At 42.4% G+C, this 20,943-nt stretch overlaps 1 protein-coding gene across 50 annotated transcripts in view; it reads right to left on the reverse strand.

Moving 5' to 3' along the window:
- mvb12ba (multivesicular body subunit 12Ba) overlaps window positions 1–19,496 on the reverse strand; it is a 56,832-nt gene extending 37,336 nt beyond the window's left edge. For 48 of the 50 annotated variants that reach the window (XM_052525080.1, XM_052525076.1, XM_052525068.1 and 45 more), the window contains exons 1-3: window positions 19,062–19,238; window positions 9,545–9,667; window positions 1,758–1,865 (exon numbers count right to left, since the gene is read on the reverse strand). In XM_052525080.1, coding sequence (XP_052381040.1) covers window positions 1,758–1,865; window positions 9,545–9,667; window positions 19,062–19,112 — 282 coding nt within the window. In that variant the 5' untranslated portion in view covers window positions 19,113–19,238. The other 2 variants (XM_052525082.1, XM_052525083.1) reach the window with 2 other exon arrangements.
- Between the last annotated feature and the right edge of the window lie 1,447 nt (window positions 19,497–20,943).

The raw sequence follows: 20,943 nt of genomic DNA on the forward strand, positions 1-20,943 counted from the left end.
CTCTACGCCTAAATAAGGTCATCGGTATCACAGTTCTCTACCAACCGGCTCTACGCCTAAATAAGGTCATCGGTATCACAGTTCTCTACCAACCGGCTCTACGCCTAAATAAGGTCATCGGTATCACAGTTCTCTACCAACCGGCTCTACGCCTAAATAAGGTCATCGGTATCACAGTTCTCTACCAACCGGCTCTACGCCTAAATAAGGTCATCGGTATCACAGTTCTCTACCAACAGGCTCTACGCCTAAATAAGGTCATCGGTATCACAGTTCTCTACCAACAGGCTCTACGCCTAAATAAGGTCCTCGGTATCACAGTTCTCTACGCCAGGTAATCGGGGCAGCAGGGTAGCCTAGTGGTTAGTGTTGGACTAGTTATCGGAAGGTTGCAAGTTCAAACCCCTGAGCTGACAAGGTACAAATCTGCCGTTCTGCCCCTGAACAGGCAGTTAACCCACTGTTCCTAGGCTGTCATTGAAAATAAGAATTTGTTCTTAACTGACTTGCCTAGTTAAATAAAAGGTAAAATAAAATACATTTTAAAAAGCATCACAGTTCCAGGATCCACCAGGGTAGATTTTGCCTTTCTTACTTTGTGCCAAGTTTCCAACCATAGTGGTCCTGTATGGTTCAGTTGGTAGAGCAGGACACTTGCAATGCCAGGGTTGTGGGTTCGATACCCGGGGCCACCCGTATGAAAAATATACGCACACATGGTTAAGTCGCTTTGGATAAAAAGGTGCTTGGCATATGTTATAGCACCGGGTAAAGCGTTATATAAATCAAATTCTTAATTTTTTGGGGCTAATTAGCCTAAGCAGAGAAACTGGTGACTCTTGCAGAATATGTTTGTCAGGTAACATAAATTATGGTACAAAAAAGCTGCCAGAAAACAAGGTGCTTCAGATGAGATATTTTGGTCTCTTTCCCCATCACTGAGAGTGAGTCATGCATGCTGTTTGAGTTTCTGATTAGAGTGGCTTATTGTATTGTTGTGTTGGGAAACAGGTTCCTCCTCCCTACAGTAATTATTTGAACATCAGGGCTCTCCAGAGGGTGGCACGGTCTGCCCAACGCGTCAACAACCTACCTGCCCTCCAGGACACCTACAGCATCTGATGTCACAGGAAGGCCCAAAAAGATCATCAAGTACATCAACCACCCCGAGCCACTGCCTGTTCACCCCGCTATCATCCAGAAGGTGAGGTCAGTACAGGTTCATCAAAGCGGGGACCGAGAGACTGAAAAACAGCTTTATCTCAAGGACATCAGACTGTTAAGCAGCCATCACTATTCAGCTTCCATCCGGTTACTCAACCCTGCACCTTAGAGGCTGTTGCCCCATATACATAGACATGGAGTCTCTGGTCACTTTAATAATGGAACACTAGTCACTTTAATAATGTTTACATACTGCTTTACTCATCTCATATGTATATACTGTATTCTATTCTACTGTATTTTAGTCAATGCCACTCTGACATTGCTCATCCTGACAGTTATATACTTCTTAATTCCATTATTTTACATTTAGATGTGTGTATTGTAGTGTATTTAGATTCTACTGCACTGTTGGAGATAGCGAAATGCTTGTGTTCCTACACCCGTAATAACATCTGCTAAATATGTGTATGTGACCAATAAATTGTGATTTGATTTAGTAGACAAACCATTCAGGAGCACAGATTTTCATCACAGTGGGCATTAGAGTGGCAGTGTGGTATCATTAATGTCTGTCGACTTCCATCACTTACGTTTTCTTTAGAGAAGACCCTGGTGAAACAGAGGTAGCGCGTCACCTTGGATTTGAACAGGCCGTCTTTCCACAAGTCAGCGTCAAGACCATCTGTTGTTTGGGAGACCTGTTGGTTGGAGAGGGATAGACATTTAGAGGGGCGTCGCTAGTCAGCGTGGACCTATCACCATTGAGGGAAGACAGTGATGAATCTGTTGATGCTGGCAAATAAAAGGATTTTACTGGCTGATTGACACGAGGTCGGGTCAAGCTTGGAGACAGACAATGGCAGTTTTCTACTTAAGTTTCAGACTGAAAACTGACACCTATTGTCAAAACACAACACTTGAAAAGACGTGAACACAAATACTAAACATTGACATTAAACTCATGTCAAAAAAATTGGATTAAGCAAACAGGAATTGAGGGATCCACCTCTCAGTAACTCTGAGGATATTTGAACCTGTGGGATATTGGGGTGTTACACCACTGCTCATGTAAGTAGGTCTTCTGTATCCGGCCAATCCAGCAGTGCCTGTTAACTTGAGAGAAGAAGAAGACAAAAACTGCAGGATAAGCGACCTGCGACCTGCAGGATAAGCGACCTGCAGGATAAGCGACCTGCAGGATAAGCGACCTGCAGGATAAGCGACCTGCAGGATAAGCGACCTGCAGGATAAGCGACCATCACGCAAAAGCAACACATTCTTGGGTTTCTCCGTGGCAACAGGAATTCTGTGGTCCACCAAGGCTGGTTTGGAAGCCACTGCCACCCCAATGAGGTATAATTGAGTTCAGAGGGAAGTGTCTTTACTTGGCTATCAGTGAGAAATGTAGATTCCCTGTCAGACCAGAGGTCAGCGAAGCCTCGACAATGATATTTTCTCTACCACAGAGAGATAAAAGCCGTTGGTGGTGGTGGTGGGGGACTGCTTTTCCAAAAATGAGTTTTGATGGAGCGAGCCAGTTAATGGACCGAGTACTACTAACCAACTGGCAAGGACCATACATGGAAGGAGAAAGAGAGAGAATGCCGGGGGTTTAGGAAACGTACAAGACATCTTTTCTCAGCCTCTTTTCCAGGGTCAGTGCCCACAGCATCCTGTTGAGGGCCCATGGGAGAGATCCAGTGTAAGATTAAGGACGAGGGGTACTCGTGACAAAGAGAAGTGGGATTACGCCACCCTGACTGGGCACTAGTCTGGAGGGACGCCACCCTGTGTGTCTGTGTATATTTGTGGGAGGGGGGGGTTGATATGCTAAGCCAGCCCTCTGTTGTGATGTATATGTAGCCTCTGTTCAGGGGTCATGGAAGGGTCATTGAGCAGTTTGGAATGAGCACGCCTGAAGGAACATACTGAACAAGTATGGTGTGTGTATGTGTATGTGTATGTGTATGTGTGTGTGTGTGCCCTTGAACAGATAGCCTGTGCTGCTAAAAAGTACATTTGATGGGGGCAAATGCACCAATAAAGAAATAACATTCCTGCAGTCCTGATAATATAATCAGATAAAATTGTGGGCATTCAGAGGTAAAAATCCAACCCTGAACAAATTCACCAGTGTGTCAGAGTATGGTGTTTGCAGAGCTGTAGCCGCAAACATTACGAGTGAAGTAGAGACTGTGCCAATCCCATTGAAGACAGGAGACGTACAGACCTATGACTGGATAGCAATAGACTAGCTGTACGCAAATTCATCCAGCTGCTTTCAAAGAAGCTCGGCGGAAGGAAGTTGAAAAGAAAATCAATTTTAAAAAAAGTCAACAACTGGACTATCTAGGTGAAGAGTCCACACTAAAAGCGCTAGCCAAATGCCAGCTAACAAGACTAGGAGTTTTGTTAGATCTCTGCCCAGGTGTGGAGGGCTGGTAGGCCCAAACAACAATCACAATATTCTAAGAATGGATCAGAACTGACAACCGAGGAATATTTTCAGGATAACTCATTTAATTCAAAGTGTGCTCTTCTCCACGTTTCTCAGTGCCACTCAATATCTACTGTATATCCTGTCACATGACAGGAATTTCTAGGCCTACTGTTTACCATTAGGCAATAGACCAGCGTATTTAGCTTGAGCATTTGCATGTAAAAATACTTTGTGTATTTGACTTTTCAAAAAATAAAAATGGAAGTACGCATTTTTTAAAGTATCTTCAAATATGCTGAACAAAAGCAAACGCAACAATTTCAAAGATTATACCGAGTTACAGTTCATATGAGGAAATCAGTCAATTGAAAGGAATTAATGAGGGCCTAATCTATGGATTTCACATGACTGGAAATACAGATGTGCATCTGTTGATCACAAACTGAAGGTCTCACAACGGCCTCTGGATCACAGCATGGTATTTCTGTGCATTAAAATTGCCAGTGATAAAATTGCAATTGTGTTCGTTGTCCGTAGCTTATGCCTGCCAATAACATTACCCCACCACCACGGGGCACTCTGTTCATAGCGTTGACATCAGCAAACCGCTCACCCACACGAAGGCATACACACGTGGTCTGTGGTTGTGAGGCCGGTTGGATGTACTGCCAAATTTTCTAAAACGATGTTGGTGGTTAAATTAACATTAAATTATCTGGCAATAGCTCTGGTTGACGTCATCAGCCAGCATGCCAATTGCATGCGCCCTCAACTTGAGACATCTGTAGCAGTGTGACCAAACTGCACATTTTAGAGTCCCCAGCACAAGGCGCACATGTGTAATGATCATGCTGTTTAATCAGCTTCTTGATATGCCACATCTGTCAGGTGGATCGATTATCTTGGCAAAGAAGAAATGCTCACTAACAAGAACGTAAACAAATTTGTATTACATTTATTTACTTTATAAAAAATCTAATATACATAAGTATTCACACCCCTGAGTCAATACTTTGTAGAAGCAACTTTGGCGGCGATTACAGCTGTGAGTCTTTCTGGGTAAGTCTAACCGCTTTACACACCTGGATTGTGCAACATTTGCCATTATTAAAAAGATTCTGCAAGCTCTGTCGAATTGATTGTTGATCATCGCTAGACAACCATTGCTTTGCCACATTTCTTTGCAGTATTACTTTAGTGCCTTGTTGCAAATAGGATGCATATTTCAGAATATTTTAATTCTGTACAGGCTTCCTTCTTTTCACTCTGTCAATTAGGTTGGTATTGTGGAGTAACTACAATGTTGTTGATCCATCCTCCCTTCTCTCCTATCACAGCCATTAAACTCTGTAACTGTTTTAAAGTCCCCATTGGCATCATGGGGAAGTTTCCTTCCTCTCCATCAACTGAGTTAGGAAGGACACCTGTATCTTTGTAGTGACTGGGTGTATTAATACACCATCCAAAGTGTAATTAATACTCACCATACACCATACTCAAAAGGAACATTCAATGTCTGCTTTTTATATTGCGAGGCATTGGAAAACCTCCACGGTATTTGTGGTTGAATCTGTGTTAGAAATTCACATCTTGGGGCCTCCCAAGAATGGAAATCCCAAGCAGCAGAGGACCAGGCTGAGAAGAACTGTTACTAGGGAAGGGTTCACTGTGGCAGCTGGTAACGATGGCCAACAGCCAATCACAAGCTGTTAGAATCTTGGGGGATATTTGGATCCATGCGCCACTCCCAGACTTTCGTGACATCGGGTCGTGGCTTTGCGCCATCTGCCCGCACACAGAAATGAGTCTCTTATATATAATAATAAATGCCATTTAGCAGATGCTTTTATCCAAAGCGACTTACAGTCATGTGTGCATACATTCTACGTATGGGTGGTCCCGGAATCGAACCCACTACCCTGGCGTTACAAGCGCCATGCTCTACCAGTCAGCGGGTGCCTTTCCTTTGAGATGGTGAGAAGGAGAGCGTGACCATCAATGACAAGCCTGAGTCAATGACTACACTCGAGGAACGAGGCTGGAGAGCACCCGGGGAACGAGGCTGGAGAGCACCCGGGGAACGAGGCTGGAGAGCACCCGGGAACGAGGCTGGAGAGCACTCGGGGAACGAGGCTGGAGAGCACTCGGGGAACGAGGCTGGAGAGCACTCGGGGAACGAGGCTGGAGAGCACTCGGGAACGAGGCTGGAGAGCACTCGGGAACGAGGCTGGAGAGCACTCGGGGAACGAGGCTGGAGAGCACTCGGGGAACGAGGCTGGAGAGCACTCCGGGAACGAGGCTGGAGAGCACTCGGGGAACGAGGCTGGAGAGCACTCGGGGAACGAGGCTGGAGAGCACTCGGGGAACGAGGCTGGAGAGCACCGGGGAACGAGGCTGGAGAGCACCCGGGGAACGAGGCTGGAGAGCACTCGGGGAACGAGGCTGGAGAGCACTCGGGGAACGAGGCTGGAGAGCACTCGGGGAACGAGGCTGGAGAGCACTCGGGGAACGAGGCTGGAGAGCACTCGGGGAACGAGGCTGGAGAGCACTCGGGGAACGAGGCTGGAGAGCACTCGGGGAACGAGGCTGGAGAACACTCGGGGAACGAGGCTGGAGAGCACCCGGGGAACGAGGCTGGAGAGCACCCAGGGAGTATAAAGGAATGTTTAACGATGTGTATTCAGAACAGAAACTAACTTGTCAATAGTTACAGAAGTGCAGAATGCTGAATTTCATTTCCATATTTGGTATTTTACTTGGATCCCCATTACTGGTTGCAAAAGCAGCAGCTACTCTTCCAGGGATCCAACACAAAGCATGACATAATGCAGATAATTAATAGACAAGAACAGAACTAAATACATTTTTTTTTTTTTAAAGGCATACGTAGCCTACATATCAATGTATACACACAAACTATCTGGGTCAAATAGGGGAGAGGCGCTGTGCTGCGAGGTGTTGCATTATCTGTTTAAACAAACAAAAACAAACATGTTTTCTGTTCATTTGAGCAATATGAGATGGAACAGAATTCCATGCAATAATGTCTCTATATAATACTGTACCGCTTCCTTGAATTTGTTCTGGATTTGGGGACCGTGAAAAGACCCCTGGTGGCATGTCTGGTGGGATAAGTGTGTGTGTCAGAGCTGTGTGTAAGTTGACTATGCAAACAATTAGGGATTTAACACAATGTTTCTTATAAAAATAAGTGATGCTGTCAGTCTCTCCTCAACTCTTAGCCAAGAGAGACTGAAATGCATAGTATTTATATCAGCCCTCTGATTACAATGAAGAGTAAAACATGGCTCCCTGTTCTGGACCAGCTGCAGCTTAACTAATGTCAGTCTTTCCTTGCAGCACTGGACCACACGACTGGACAATAATCAAGATCAGATATAACTAGAGCGGGACTCGCTTTTTGGAGTGTGGTGTCAAAAAGCAGAGTATCTCTTTATTACGGACAGACTTCTCCCCATCTTTACAACCATTGAATCTATATGTTTTGACCATGACAGTTTACAATCTAAGGCAACACCAAGTAATTTAGTCTCAACTTGTTCAACAGTCACACCATTCATTACCAAATTCAGCTGAGGTCTAGAACTTAGGGAATGATTTGTACCAATTACAATGCTCTTAGTTTTAGAGATGTTCAGGACCAGTTTATTACTGGCCAACCATTCCCGAAACAGACTGCAACTCTTTGTTAAGGATTTCAGTGACTTCATTAGCTGTGGTTGCTGATGCTTATGTGGTTGCATCAGCAGAAGACATGGACACACAGAGGGCCTAGAGAGCTGCCCTGCAGTACACCACACTTTACATGTTTGACATTAGAGAAGCTTCCATTACAAAAAAATAACTGTTCTATTGGATCGATAGCTCGGAATCTACGATATGGCTTGAAGGTTGAAAAGTCATACGCATGTGCATCTTTCCCTTTCCAGATGATTCAATACGTATCTAGATATACATGGGCTCCGATACAGGAACCATACATTTTTTATTTGAAAACGAGGTGTGTGTGTGTGTGTGTGTATGTGTGTGTGTGTGTGTGTGTGTGTGTGTGTGCGTGTGCATGTAGGCACCTGAACTGAGCCATAAGGGAGACTTGGCATTCTACATTTGCATTGGTTTGGGATCCGATGCACTTGCATCTTAAACATTTGAAAAAAATCTGTGACTTGTTACATCCCTACCTACAGTTGAAGTCGGAAGTTTACATACACCTTAACCAAATACATTCACACTCGGTTTTTCACAATTCCTGACATTTAATCCTAGTAAAAAATCCCTGTCTTAGGTCAATTAGGATCACCACTTTATTTTAAGAATGTGAAATGTCAGAATAATAGTAGAGAATGATTTATTTCAGCTTTTATTTCTTTCATCACATTCCCAGTGGGTCAGAAGTTCAGACACTCAATTAGTATTGCCTTTAAAATTGCTTAAATTGGGTCAAACGTTTTGAGTGCCTTCCACAAGCTTCCTACAATAAGTTTGGTGAATTTTGGCCCATTCGTCCTGACAGAGCTGGTGTAACTGAGTCAGGTTTGTAGACCTCCTTGCTCGCACACGCTTTGTGATGGGCTTTGTGATGGCCACTCCAATACCTTGACTGTGTTGTCCTTTAGCCATTTTGCCACAATTTTGGAAGTATGCTTGGGGTCATTGTCCATTGGGAAGACCGATTTGCGACCAAGCTTTAACTTCCTGACTGATGTCTTGAGATGTTGCTTCAATATATCCATATGATTTCCCTTACTTATGATGCCATCTATTTTGTGAAGTGCACCAGTCCCTCCTGCAGCAAAGCACCCCACAACATGATGCTGCCACCCCCATGCTTCACGGTTGGGATGGTGTTCTTAGGCTTGCAAGCCTCCCCCTTTTCCTCCAAACATAACGATGGACACTATGGCCAAACAGTTCTATTTTTGTTTCATCAGACCAGAGGACACATTTCTCTAACAAGAATGATCTTCATCCCCATGTGCAGTTGCAAACCGCAGTCTGACTTTTTATGGCGGTTTTGGAGCAGTGGCTTCTTCCTTGCTGAGCAGCCTTTCAGGTTATGTCGATATAGGACTCGTTTTTACTGTGGATATAGATACATTTGTACCCGTTTCCTCCAGCATCTTCACAAGATATTTGCTGTTGTTCTGGGATTGATTTGCACTTTTCGCACCAAAGTACGTTCATCTCTTGGAGACAGAACGAGTCTCCTTCCTGAGCGGTATGACGGCTGCGTGTTCCCATGGTGTTTATACTTGCATACTATTGTTTGTACAGACAAACGTGGTACCTTCAGGCATGAACCAGACTTGTGGAGGTTCTACAATTTTTTTTCTGAAGTCTTGGCTGATTTCTTTAGATTTTCCCATGATGTCAAGCAAAGAGTCAAGCAAAGAGTTTGAAGGTAGGCCTTGAAATATATCCACAGGTAGACCTCCAATTGACTCAAATGATGTCAATTAGCCTCAGAAGCTTCTAAAGCCATGACATCGTTTTCTGGAATTTTCCAAGCTGTTTAAAGGCACAGCCAACTTAGTGTATGTAAACTTCTGACCCACTGGAATTGTGATACAGTGAATTATAAGTGAAATAATCTGTCTGTAAACAATTGTTGGAAAAATGACTTATGTCATGCACAAAGTAGATGTCCTAACTGACTTGCCAAAACTATAGTTTGTTAACAAGAAATTTGTGGAGCGGTTGAAAAATGAGTTTTAATGACTCCAAGCTAAGTGTATGTAATACACAACTGTATAAGTCTACATCAGTGTAAGAATCAACGCAATAAATGTGTGATTAACATCACAAGCCAACATCAAGAATAGCTTGTGTGGCTAATCCTTCTTCAAACAGGCTGATTTGATATTCTTTTTAATTAACACATATTTCCTGAGTCCTGCACCTCCGTGATGTACTCACCACATCATAGCCAGTAGGCGCTCTGTTTCGCGAGGCCACCACCCCCACACCAGTGATGGGGTCCATGGGCAACTCCGGCAGTGCGTCTGAAAGCTCCCGAACCTCAGGCATCATGGGAGAGTTCTGAAGAAGGGGGAAAAAAAACACAGCTAGAGTTCAGTGCCTCAAGAACTGTCTGATTGGGCTGAAAAGGTCAAGCGAAAACAGGTCTAATGTAAAAGTGGCCCCTAAGCATAGATCTATGGTTATGGACCCAGTGCTAATGACTAGTAGCAAGACACACTGTCTGTGGTTAAAGATTACAGGGGGGTCTTCAACCTTTTCTAGCATGAGGGCTACTTTAAAAATGATGAAACATGTCACGAGCTACTCATAAAATGTTTTCCTAGCTTTTAAATAGGCAGTCTTTGAATTTTCCAGTATGACCTTCTCTATATATTTTTAATTTGATTTCTTACTCTCAATTTTCTACAATTATTCATAGAGAACTAAAATGTGATGTCCATGTCAATGGTTGAATCACATCCAAAGACCATTTTCTAATGAAAAAAAATAAACCTGACAAGAGACAGTGTGAGAGAAAGCGAACTGCCATTACCATTATGAAGATCAACCCCAGAATAAATTATTCAATTGGAGTGTTGAACCAGCAGGTTCATAGAATGATGATCCCATCTTACATTAAGGGGATTGGAATTGGCCCACTGTTAGACCAGGCAGTGACACATTATACAGTGCCTTCAGAAAGTGTTTACACTCTTGTTGATTTATTCCACATTTTGTTATGTTACAGCCTGATTGGATTCACACAATACCCCATAATGACAAAGTGAACATATTTAGATTCACGTTTGGCAGCAATGGATTGTGTGTAGATTGTACAATATTTACCCATTATTATTTTCAAAATTATTCAAGCTCTGTCAAAATGTATTGTTGATCATTGCTAGACAACCATTTTCAGGTATTGCCATTTATTTTCAAGCAGATTTAAGTCAAAACTGTAACTGAGACACTCAGGAACATTCACCGTCTTCTTGGTAAGCAACTCCACTGTATATTTGGCCTTCTGTTTTAGGTTATTGTACTGCTGAAAGGTAAATTCATCTCCCAGTGTCTAGTGGAAAGCAGACTGAACCAGGTTTTCCTCTAGGATGTAGCCTGTGCTAAGTTCTATTGCGTTTCTTTTTTTATCCTGAAAAACTCACTAGTTCTTAACAATTAAAAGCATACCCATAACATGATGCAGCCACCACTATGCTTGAAAATATGGAGAGTGGTACTCAGTAATGTGTTGCATTTGCCCCAAAGATAACACTTTGTACTAAGGACAAAAAGTGACTTGCTCTGCCACATTTTCTGCAGTATTACTTTAGTGCCTTGTTGCAAACAGGATGGATGTTTTGTAATATTTTTATCCTGTATAAGTGTCCTTTTCATTCTGTCAATTAGGTTAGTATTGTGGTTTAACTATAATGTTGTTGATCCATCCTAAATGTTTTCCTATCACAGCCATTAAACTCAGTAACTGTTTTAAAGTCACCATTGGCCTCACGGTGAATTACTGGAGCGGTTTTCTTCATCTCCGGCAACTGAGTTAGGATGGACGCCTGTATATTTGTAGTGACTGGGTGTTTTGATACACTATCCAACATGTAATTAACTTCACTATGCTCAAAGGGATATTCAATGTCTGCTTTTTTGTATTTTTACACCCATCTTCCAATAGGTGCCCTTCTTTGCGAGTCTTTGGAAAACCTCCTTGGTCTTTGTTGTATAATCTGTGTTTGAAATTCACTGCTCGACCTTACAGATAATTATGTGTGTGGGGTACAAAGATGAGGTAGTCAAAATCATGTTTAACACTATTATTGACATGCAACTTATATATCACTTGGTACACATTTTTACTCCTCAACTTACTTAGGCGGGATTGAATACTTATTGCCTCAAGACATCGAAGACTTTTCAATTTCTAATTAATTTGTACAAATATTGAAAAACTCTACTTTGACGTTATGGGGATATTGTGTGTAGGCCAGCCAGTGACAAATCTAAACGTAATCAATTTTAAATTCAGCCTGTAAAAACAACAAAATGTAGAAAAAACGTCAATGGGTGTGCTGTGTATACTTTCTGAAGTTACTGTTTGAGCATTTTGAAATTATAAAAACTACAACAACAAAACACATTTGGATCACACTATTCTCTCCGCTTCTCCTCAATCCAGCAGACCGGTTTCAAACCCAAGAGAAATTTGATCCAAAAAAAAAATCATATTCATCTTTGGTCTCAACGGTCTGCATTGACAAATAGATTACCGAGGCCCTTACACAAAGTGCTCCCTTCCTCTGTGCAGACCACAGAATCCCACAGCCTCATTCCTAATCTGACTTCATACAACAAAACAAAGATTCACGACAGCACCTCAGAAACAATGAATAGAACATTAAATCCTATGTTCCAGACAGGCACTTAAAGCCACTAGAGCCAAACGGCACCTGGACATGTTTGAACACCATCTCACCAGTTGCAGACACAACAGTGCAACAAATATGAGTAGGAGGGGACAGGGTACTAGTTTTGACCTCGTCAGCAGAGAAGAGCTCAGTTTCACAGAGAGGATGTGGCCTGATTATGACCATTTACCACTGCCTAATAGACAAGACCAGCAGGATTTCACTGATGTCTACCTGAAAGCAAACTTGATCAAATGCTAGTTAACAAAACAAGACAAAAATGTTAGTTGGATTGTTGGAGAAACAACATTGGTCCTGACATGTATTAAGGAAAAGCTGATTCCAACGCTCCGGACAGAAATTACTCAGAGGTAAAAAGGGTAACCTGGCCTCCTTAATAACAAACAGAATCAGATTGCTTTGTAAATGCTTTGCAGAATTAGAGATTGCAAAGAACACTGCCTCGAACAGCGCAACAAAAATGGGTTCCACTGATTCACAGATAGGACATGGAATGGAGGACCTGACAGTCTGGGTGTGACGGTTTAAACATTAAAAAAGTTTAATCTCTCCCCACATTCAAAACACAGTGCCGTTATCACACAACTACAACTAGCAGGCAGGGCTCTAACGTGCGACAAAATATGTTCCTGGGCGACCAGAAGTTTTATTTTGGGAGCACTAACAGCCATAAGCACTCCCATTTCGTTGCGTCGGATGTCCTGCATGTCAATGGAGACGTCCACAACGGAGTGGAAACGCAACGGCGGTTGAAGGCTGCGTTGTGAGACGGACACTGCATACTTACATTTTGTTCCCTTCATCTTCAGTCCAGCCAGATCACATTGAAGAACAGGTACTTACCACAGAAGAAGAAAAACATTTGGTTTTCTTATTATGGCTTTATGGGATAGCTAGCAACTTGTAAACAGTTATCCATTCCTATATAAGTACTAGTGTATTTTAATAGTAAATGTTAAAAATAATACACATTGGCTGTTCAGCCAATTATATTGACCGTTGCATCCCGCTTAAGTTTGTGATGGTAATGACGTTTTTTAAAGTTATCATTATTGGGTGGTGGTCGCTAGCTACAATGGTATCTTCAACTTAGCTTGCTAAAAGATAGGCTTATCTGCTCTTAGAGAAACAAGTCACAAAACATGTTTTATTATCACCTGAAACCATATATTTATCCTGTCGTGAATGAAAAAGGTAATTTTGCAAACTTCCAAAATAAATGTGATCTTTGACGAGAGACAGTCTCTCCTCCATCTTGCATTACAAACACTACACTTGTATGTTCAGTAGAGTGAAAATAACATAAAAATATATTTTTTTTACGTACGTAATGAAATACGGTACGATGTCAACGGGCATAACAAGCTGACTACACTGCTCGCTGCAAAATAAATGTAGAAAGCGATGTTATTCAATTATTGCACCCACACTGCTCGCGTGCGCCAACGAGCGTCTGCGTTGCCAAGGGCTAAAATAGAAGTCAGTTCTATTTCTGATGCAGATCGAGCTGCAAGTCCTGCCTCTCCCATCTCCTCGTTGGTTTATAGAAGCAGATACCCACGTGCCATCTCCTCATTGGATATACCCACTTGGGTGACTGAAAGACGAACGAGGTCGGTGGCGGTAATGCACCTAATTTATTAAAGTTGCCAATCGCAATTATAAAGTCAAGAGAAGAAAAGGTCTGGAAGGAGGAAAGTTGACTAGAAACGATTAATTTGACCATTTTGTGTGTGGATTAATTGTCGGAGTAGAGGACCTTGTTATTCTACCTGAAATGCACAACTCAATGTTTATATCCCAGGACAAATTTGCTAGCAAGTGCAAGCTAACTAGCTAAATGGCTGTAAATGTTTAATGCTTTTCGACCTGTCCCCAAATTAATATAATCAGTTCAGAGTTTGTTTTGATATTTTAACCTGCGTGTCATGGTCACGTTTGGTGTGGGGGGACAAAAGAAATGTATGCACGATGGCGCACGCGCGCAGCCGGTTTGGGTTGTAGAAACCTAATATGATATTTCAATGACAGAAATTCGTATCAACATTTTAGCTTTTATAGTAAACAAATATATTTTTTTGTGAATTTATTCTTGGTGGGCAGGCTTTCATAGTTAACTAATATTTTTTAAGTGTTACATATTAGTTTTTGGGGGAACAACACGTGCTTTAAACATAGCCTAGATCAAATTCGATCTATATGTATCTCAATCAAATTAAAAATATATTTTCCTGTGGTTTTCATAACTAAGTTCAGCGCATCATTGCTCCCAATATTTATTTTTAATTTAAAGCCCTGCGAACAGGTCCCGATCATTATCATCATCATCGTAAAGGGAGAAAACGTCAACAAATATGTCTACCTAACGCAATAACGCTGTACCGTTAGTGAGAGGGGATATGCATCTTTCTAGTTTTCTGACACGGATATAAAGTCCTCTGTGTTTATCGTGGTTAAAAGTTGAGGGGGAAATACACTGATTACAGATATCAGTGCAGTTGATATGCCTTTGTGAGTCGAGGTAATTTGCTAAATGAAGAACTGTATGTGCCATTTGAGCTGCGACTCGTGCTACTGAAACAAGTGTCTTCCTCATCAATATCACCGTTTACTCTGAAACAAGTGTCTTCCTCATCAATATCACTGTGCACCGTTTACTCTGAAACAAGTGTCTTCCTCATCAATATCACCGTTTACTCTGAAACAAGTGTCTTCCTCATCAATATCACTGTTTACTCTGAAACAGGTGTCTTCCTCATCAATATCACCGTTTACTCTGAAACAAGTGTGTCTTCCTCATCAATATCACCGTTTACTCTGAAACAAGTGTCTTCCTCATCAATATCACCGTTTACTCTGAAACAAGTGTCTTCCTCATCAATATCACTGTGCACCGTTTACTCTGAAACAAGTGTCTTCCTCATCAATATCACTGTGCACCGTTTACTCTGAAACAAGTGTCTTCCTCATCAATATCACCGTTTACTCTGAAACAAGTGTCTTCCTCATCAATATCACTGTTTACTCTGAAACAGGTGTCTTCCTCATCAATATCACCGTTTACTCTGAAACAAGTGTGTCTTCCTCATCAATATCACCGTTTACTCTGAAACAAGTGTCTTCCTCATCAATATCACCGTTTACTCTGAAACAAGTGTGTCTTCCTCATCAATATCACCGTTTACTCTGAAACAAGTGTCTTCCTCATCAATATCACCGTTTACTCTGAAACAAGTGTCTTCACTGTTTACTCTCTTTTCAACAGGTTGTTATTAGCCTTCACCAAAATGGGAGTTGAGACAAAAACAGCATTAGAAAGCAAAAATTCTTCCCCTTTTTTTTTTTTTTAAATCAGTAGATACCCACATCTGGTGGTTTCTTTTGCCCTGCGTTTGATTTGGGAGTTTAATCTTGGTGGTCTTTTGTTAAACATGAAACAACGTAGGCTCCTTGACGAATGTAAACGGTATTTGCCGTAAAACATTTTTGCTGCATATTTCAGTCTGGAACCTGTCTAGGTTTAGGGGGAGGGGGTTGTCACCTATTCTAAAAAAGGCACGCTAGAGCAGTTTGCAAAAAAAAAAGCCTAAAATATTCCAAAACCACAGCTCTTAGTTGGAACACATATTTCCCTACTTTTATAAACCAGTACATTTTTAATTGGAGTTAAAGCTGTGGTGATTTGGTAGAAATGTAGCTCGTCTACAGTTCTCTTTGTGTATCCCATCCTTTCTTATAGACCCAATGGGAGGTTGGGTGCGCAGCACGCTGGTGTCTGTCGAGGGAGTGGTCAGATCCAATCTGACTGAGACACGTAAACGGAGGGGAAAAGGAGAATGTAGGGAGAAGAACTGTGAACACTTGGCTAGGTTTATTTTTCATGTCAGTTGTCAAAGCAGTGTCCAGATGCACAAGCCTACTGTATGCCTGTGGTAGTACTTCATCCCAGCCGTCATTCCAGGCAATAGGATTTCACATACTTTATGTTGGATTTTCCCCTCTTGTCCTCTCTTTTTAAGTGGGCTGAATATTGAGACTTGGGGGGGGGGGGGCATCAAAACATAGCAGCATATTAATGAGAGCTGAACTCTTTGGAGTTTGCACAGAGCAGACAACACACTCTGGAGGCTACCTAGGCAACCCGGGGCCCTCCCGCCTGGCATCTCCTTGGCTACCCGGCTCCCTTGCCAAAACAACTGACATAAAGAGGCTGTGTCAACTTGGTGAGGTAAACAGAAGCAGTTTGAGGCAAAGGGGACAACCGATGTGAAATGTATACCACAGGTTTAGGAGGGGACAGACAGACCCCCCCCCCCCCAAGTCACTGGAGTTGAAGCAGCTGATGGTGACAGGCTAGAGAGAGCAACCTGACAGTGACAGATATATTAGGCTACTGTACAACCAGTTAACTCACTCATTCACAGAACCAGGAAGAAGCCGGACATCATAGCCGTACACACAAGCATGTGCCTAAACAGTGAGTACAAATGCCTAGTGCCTGGTATAGCATGTAGGAATCCAGCATTTGTCAACAGCAGAGGTTAGGTGGGTCGCTGGGCTAGCCAAGAAACTCAAATGCACAACTCACCCATATATGCACAAGCAGGGGGGTCCGACCATGGTCGCCACACATTACACTGTTGTTCACTATGTACATACCACTCACATGTGTGGCTGCTAATGGGGCGAAGCAGGTCCATACCGAGCAGAGTCCTATCTGAATTCCTCTTGTGAAAAAAGACATTGCTAAGGAGACAGGGAGGAACACGACTGCCAAGATTGCAGAGACCATCCAGGCGCTGTATCTCTGCTTACAGTAACAGGAGCTGAACAGCAAGTGAACACACTTGACACACACACACACAGAGAGCCTGGAATGTGTCATTAACAGGCCTAGATTAGTTTGAGAGCAAGGACAGTTAGAATAGGTAGTGAGTTAAGAAGTCAGCTTGCATTAGGCTAGCTTTGGTCCTCACATGAAGAAAACAAAAACAGCATACATACCCTAATACAGTAGGACTTTCCAACAATTGGCTTCCTTGCCCCCTTTTTCTGAAGAGAAACTCAAACAAACATCAATTTAAGTGTTACGTCAACTGCTTGGGGAAATTTAGTAAACTGAAACTACCCAAATGTTATGCTCCCACAACAGTGACATGAAATCATGAGTCACTTCCTCAAGAACCAGTTCCTCATTTAGCTCAAAGCAGGTATGTGAAATGATGGGTCAATTCCTCAAGAACCAGTTGCTCATTTAGCTCAAAGCAGGTATGTGAAATGATGGGTCACTTCCTCAAGAACCAGTTCCTCATTTAGCTCAAAGCAGGTATGTGAAATGATGGGTCACTTCCTCAAGAACCAGTTCCTCATTTAGCTCAAAGCAGGTATGTGAAATGATGGGTCACTTCCTCAAGAACCAGTTCTTCATTTAGCTTCCCTCCTCTCGCATATTATTAAAATTAACATAAAGAAAACTACCGTGCGCAAGATGGAAGGGGAGGAATACCAAAATGTCTCAGCATTCCAAACAAAAAGGCCTAGGCTACCAACACATCTTAATTGAAAGTAGTGGCTACTGTTTAAAATCTGTATATTGAGGTCTTTCAATGTGTAACTCATATTTATTTACCCATTTGTAATACCGGACAATGACTTACCAGACGCACAACTTCCTCTCTCTTCATGTAAGAATCATGTCTGAGGCTAAATCCAATGAATTGCTGAACAAGTGTCAGCTAAAATTAGCAAGGTCCATCATCAGATTTTAATTACTTTTCTGCACAGAGATGGTTCTCAAGCATTTAGCCTTGCCTACCTCATGTAGGACAAGTAAACACGTACACCCCCAGTAAAGATGATCAAACCTTTCAAACTGAACAAATCCAGCCACAACATCCCAGAACAAATTAATATAGTAACTAGGTATTCTGTATGCCTTGGCAGAGCACCAAGCACTGACTACAGATACCAGACCAAAAACGAATTTACCAGCTATCCCTGCATTTTGCAAATTGAATGACTCCAATTTGGCTATTACATTTAAATTCTTACAAAACTGTTTACAAAATGTGCCAATCACATTCAATAGGCCTAGATAGGAAGAAGTATGCATTTCTGTTTTTCGAAGTTAGGTGGCTGATACAAAGAGTTTGTGACTAAACTGCAAGTATACTTAGCTGTAGACTCACTCAACTCAAGAGTAAATGCCTGCATCTCTTGGCTGTTTACTATTTTATCTGAGGCCTCAACAATATTCTGAGTGACCCGAATGCCATGCAAAGGAATACCATTATAGCTTATCTATATACACTTTCTTGCCAACAAATAGGCACAAGATTGCAGAATACCTTGCTTGGTGTGCATGAGAGTAAATATCTTCATTGTGTGTGTAGCCAGCACAATTTCCTTGGATAAAAAAACAATGTTGTATGACTGATAGCACTGTGTAGGAAACTCGCTAAATAAGTGGCCTGCTGTATTGACTGGGAACCTAGCCTACCTAGAGACCTAGCTTCCTCCAACTAAATATAGTTAGTTCATTAGCTAGGTAACGTTAGTAAATATATATATGGCTGTAGAAAGACATACGCTTGCTAACTAGCAGCGAAAGTGACCCTTTGATAAGAGAATGCTTGCTAGCTGATTGTGTGAGTCCTTGACATTGGCACATAGCTTAACGTTAGCAAAACATCGGCAGGCAGCTAACGAACACAGCCAGTGCTAGCTAGCTACTTAGCTAACGTGTTCATTCACATTTCTAACTTAACGAGGTCCCTAAAAGTCTATTAAAATAACCAACACGGCTCGCCATAATATGGTAACAATAGAACTGGTTAATTAAGTTAGTAAACAAAGCTAGCAAGCTAACGAACGTTAGCATCTTCCGCTCCGAAAGAAAAGACAACGAAAGACAAAGTTAGCATGCACCATCGGTAGCAGGTTAATTATGCAAAGCAAAATTAGCAACAATATACAATCCATATATATATTACTCCAAATGTGTCATCATCTCGTTAAATCTCTCGTATAGACTTAACTGTTACTCGCGGCACAGTGTCCCTCCTTTTCAGACAAAAGCATCTTTTCATGACCACAGAAGCAGCAGGGGGCTAGCAGTAGTGCTACAAGCCGCGGTCTCGTTCGAGGCCACCGCGGAGAGAAGCAGATGCTAACTACTTAAGCAGCTAAGCTAACTAGCTAGTTTGCAAGCTAACTAATCGATTTCTTACCCAGTGAGGCCCAACAATTCAGATTTTTTTATTTTTTTTTAACAATCTTGGTTTAGACTTTCTATCTTCTTTTCCTCTTCTCCCCCTTTTTCGGGAATTACAGCCGCAAGAAATGCATCCTTTGTGGGATGTTAGCTAATCCCCCCCCCCAACGAGTTGATTTACTGAGCATTTAGGTGACTGAGATTATAGCTAGCGGATTCTAATAGCTGCCATTTGTGGACATTGCAGTGAGAGAATGAGGGAGTGTACCAAGGCAGAAGTGATATGGTAATATCCTCCTCCCTCCCTGCTCATGTTTGTTTTGTTTTGTGACGGACATATCAACAGTGCATGTAGTTAAGAACTATAAATGTGCCCGCTATGAATTCTTTGCTTCTGATGGAAAATGTACTGTCATATTGTTTTCTTTTTAATTTAAAAATCAAATCAAATGTATTTATAAAGCCCTTCTTACATCAGCTGATATCTCAAAGTGCTGTACAGAAACCCAGCCTAAAACACCAAACAGCAAGCAATACAGGTGTAGAAGTACGGTGGCTAGGAAAAACTCCCTAGAAAAGCCCAAACCTAGGAAGAAACCTAGAGAGGAACCAGGCTCTTCTGGCTGTACCGGATGGAGATTATAACAGAACATGTCTAAGATGTTCAAATGTTCATAGATGACCAGCAGGGTCAGATAATATAATCACAGTGGTTGTCGAGGATGGTCAGCACCTCAGGAGTAAATGTCAGTTGGCTTTTCATAGTCGATCATTCAGAGTATCTCTACCCCTCCTGCTGTCTCTAGAGAGTTGAAAACAGCAGGTCTGGGACAGATAGCACGTCCGGTGAACAGGTCCCATAGCCGCAGGCAGAACAGTTGAAACTGGAGCAGCAGCACGGCCAGGTGGACTGGGGACAGCAAGGAGTCATCAGGCCAGGTAGTCCTGAGGCATGGTCCTATGGCTCAAGTCCTCCAAGAGAGAGTAAAAGAGAGAGAATTAGAGAGAGCATACTTAAATTCACACAGGACACCGGATAAGACAGGAGAAATACTCCAGATATAACAGACTGACCCTAGCCCGACAAATAAACTACTGCAGCATAAATACTGGAGGCTGAGACAGGAGAGGTCGGGATATAACCCCACCCACTTTGCCAAAGCACAGCCCCCACACCACTAGAGGGATACCTTCAACCACCAACTTACCATCCTGAGAAAAGGCAGAGTTCAGCCCACAAAGATCTCTGCCACGTCACAACTCAAGGGGGGGGCGCCAACCCGGACAGGAAGATCACATCAGTGACTCAACCCACTCAAGTGATGCACCCCTCCTAGGGACGGTATGGAAGAGCACCAGTAAGCCAGTGACTCAGCCCCTGTAATAGGGTTAGAGGCAGAGAATCCCAGTGGAGAGAGAGGAACTAGCCAGGCAGAGACAGCAAGGGCGGTTCATTGCTCAAGCACCTTTCCATTCACCTTCACATTCCTGGGCCAGACTACACTCAATCATAGGACCTACTGAAGAGATGAGTCCTAATAATTTCCTTCCCCATTATTAGTTTATGTCCATATTCAGCTACAATCTGAGTTAGACCTAGGCTTTGATCATGACTCAGTTCCATTACACATAAGAGTCATTGGACAAAGGCATCTTCTGTATGGGGCAGTTACTGTGTTTTGTAACAGATCGCCAAACAACCTATG

Source organism: Oncorhynchus keta, chromosome 9 (assembly GCF_023373465.1).
Source record: "Oncorhynchus keta strain PuntledgeMale-10-30-2019 chromosome 9, Oket_V2, whole genome shotgun sequence".
In the NCBI taxonomy this organism is placed as follows: Eukaryota; Metazoa; Chordata; class Actinopteri; order Salmoniformes; family Salmonidae; genus Oncorhynchus; species Oncorhynchus keta.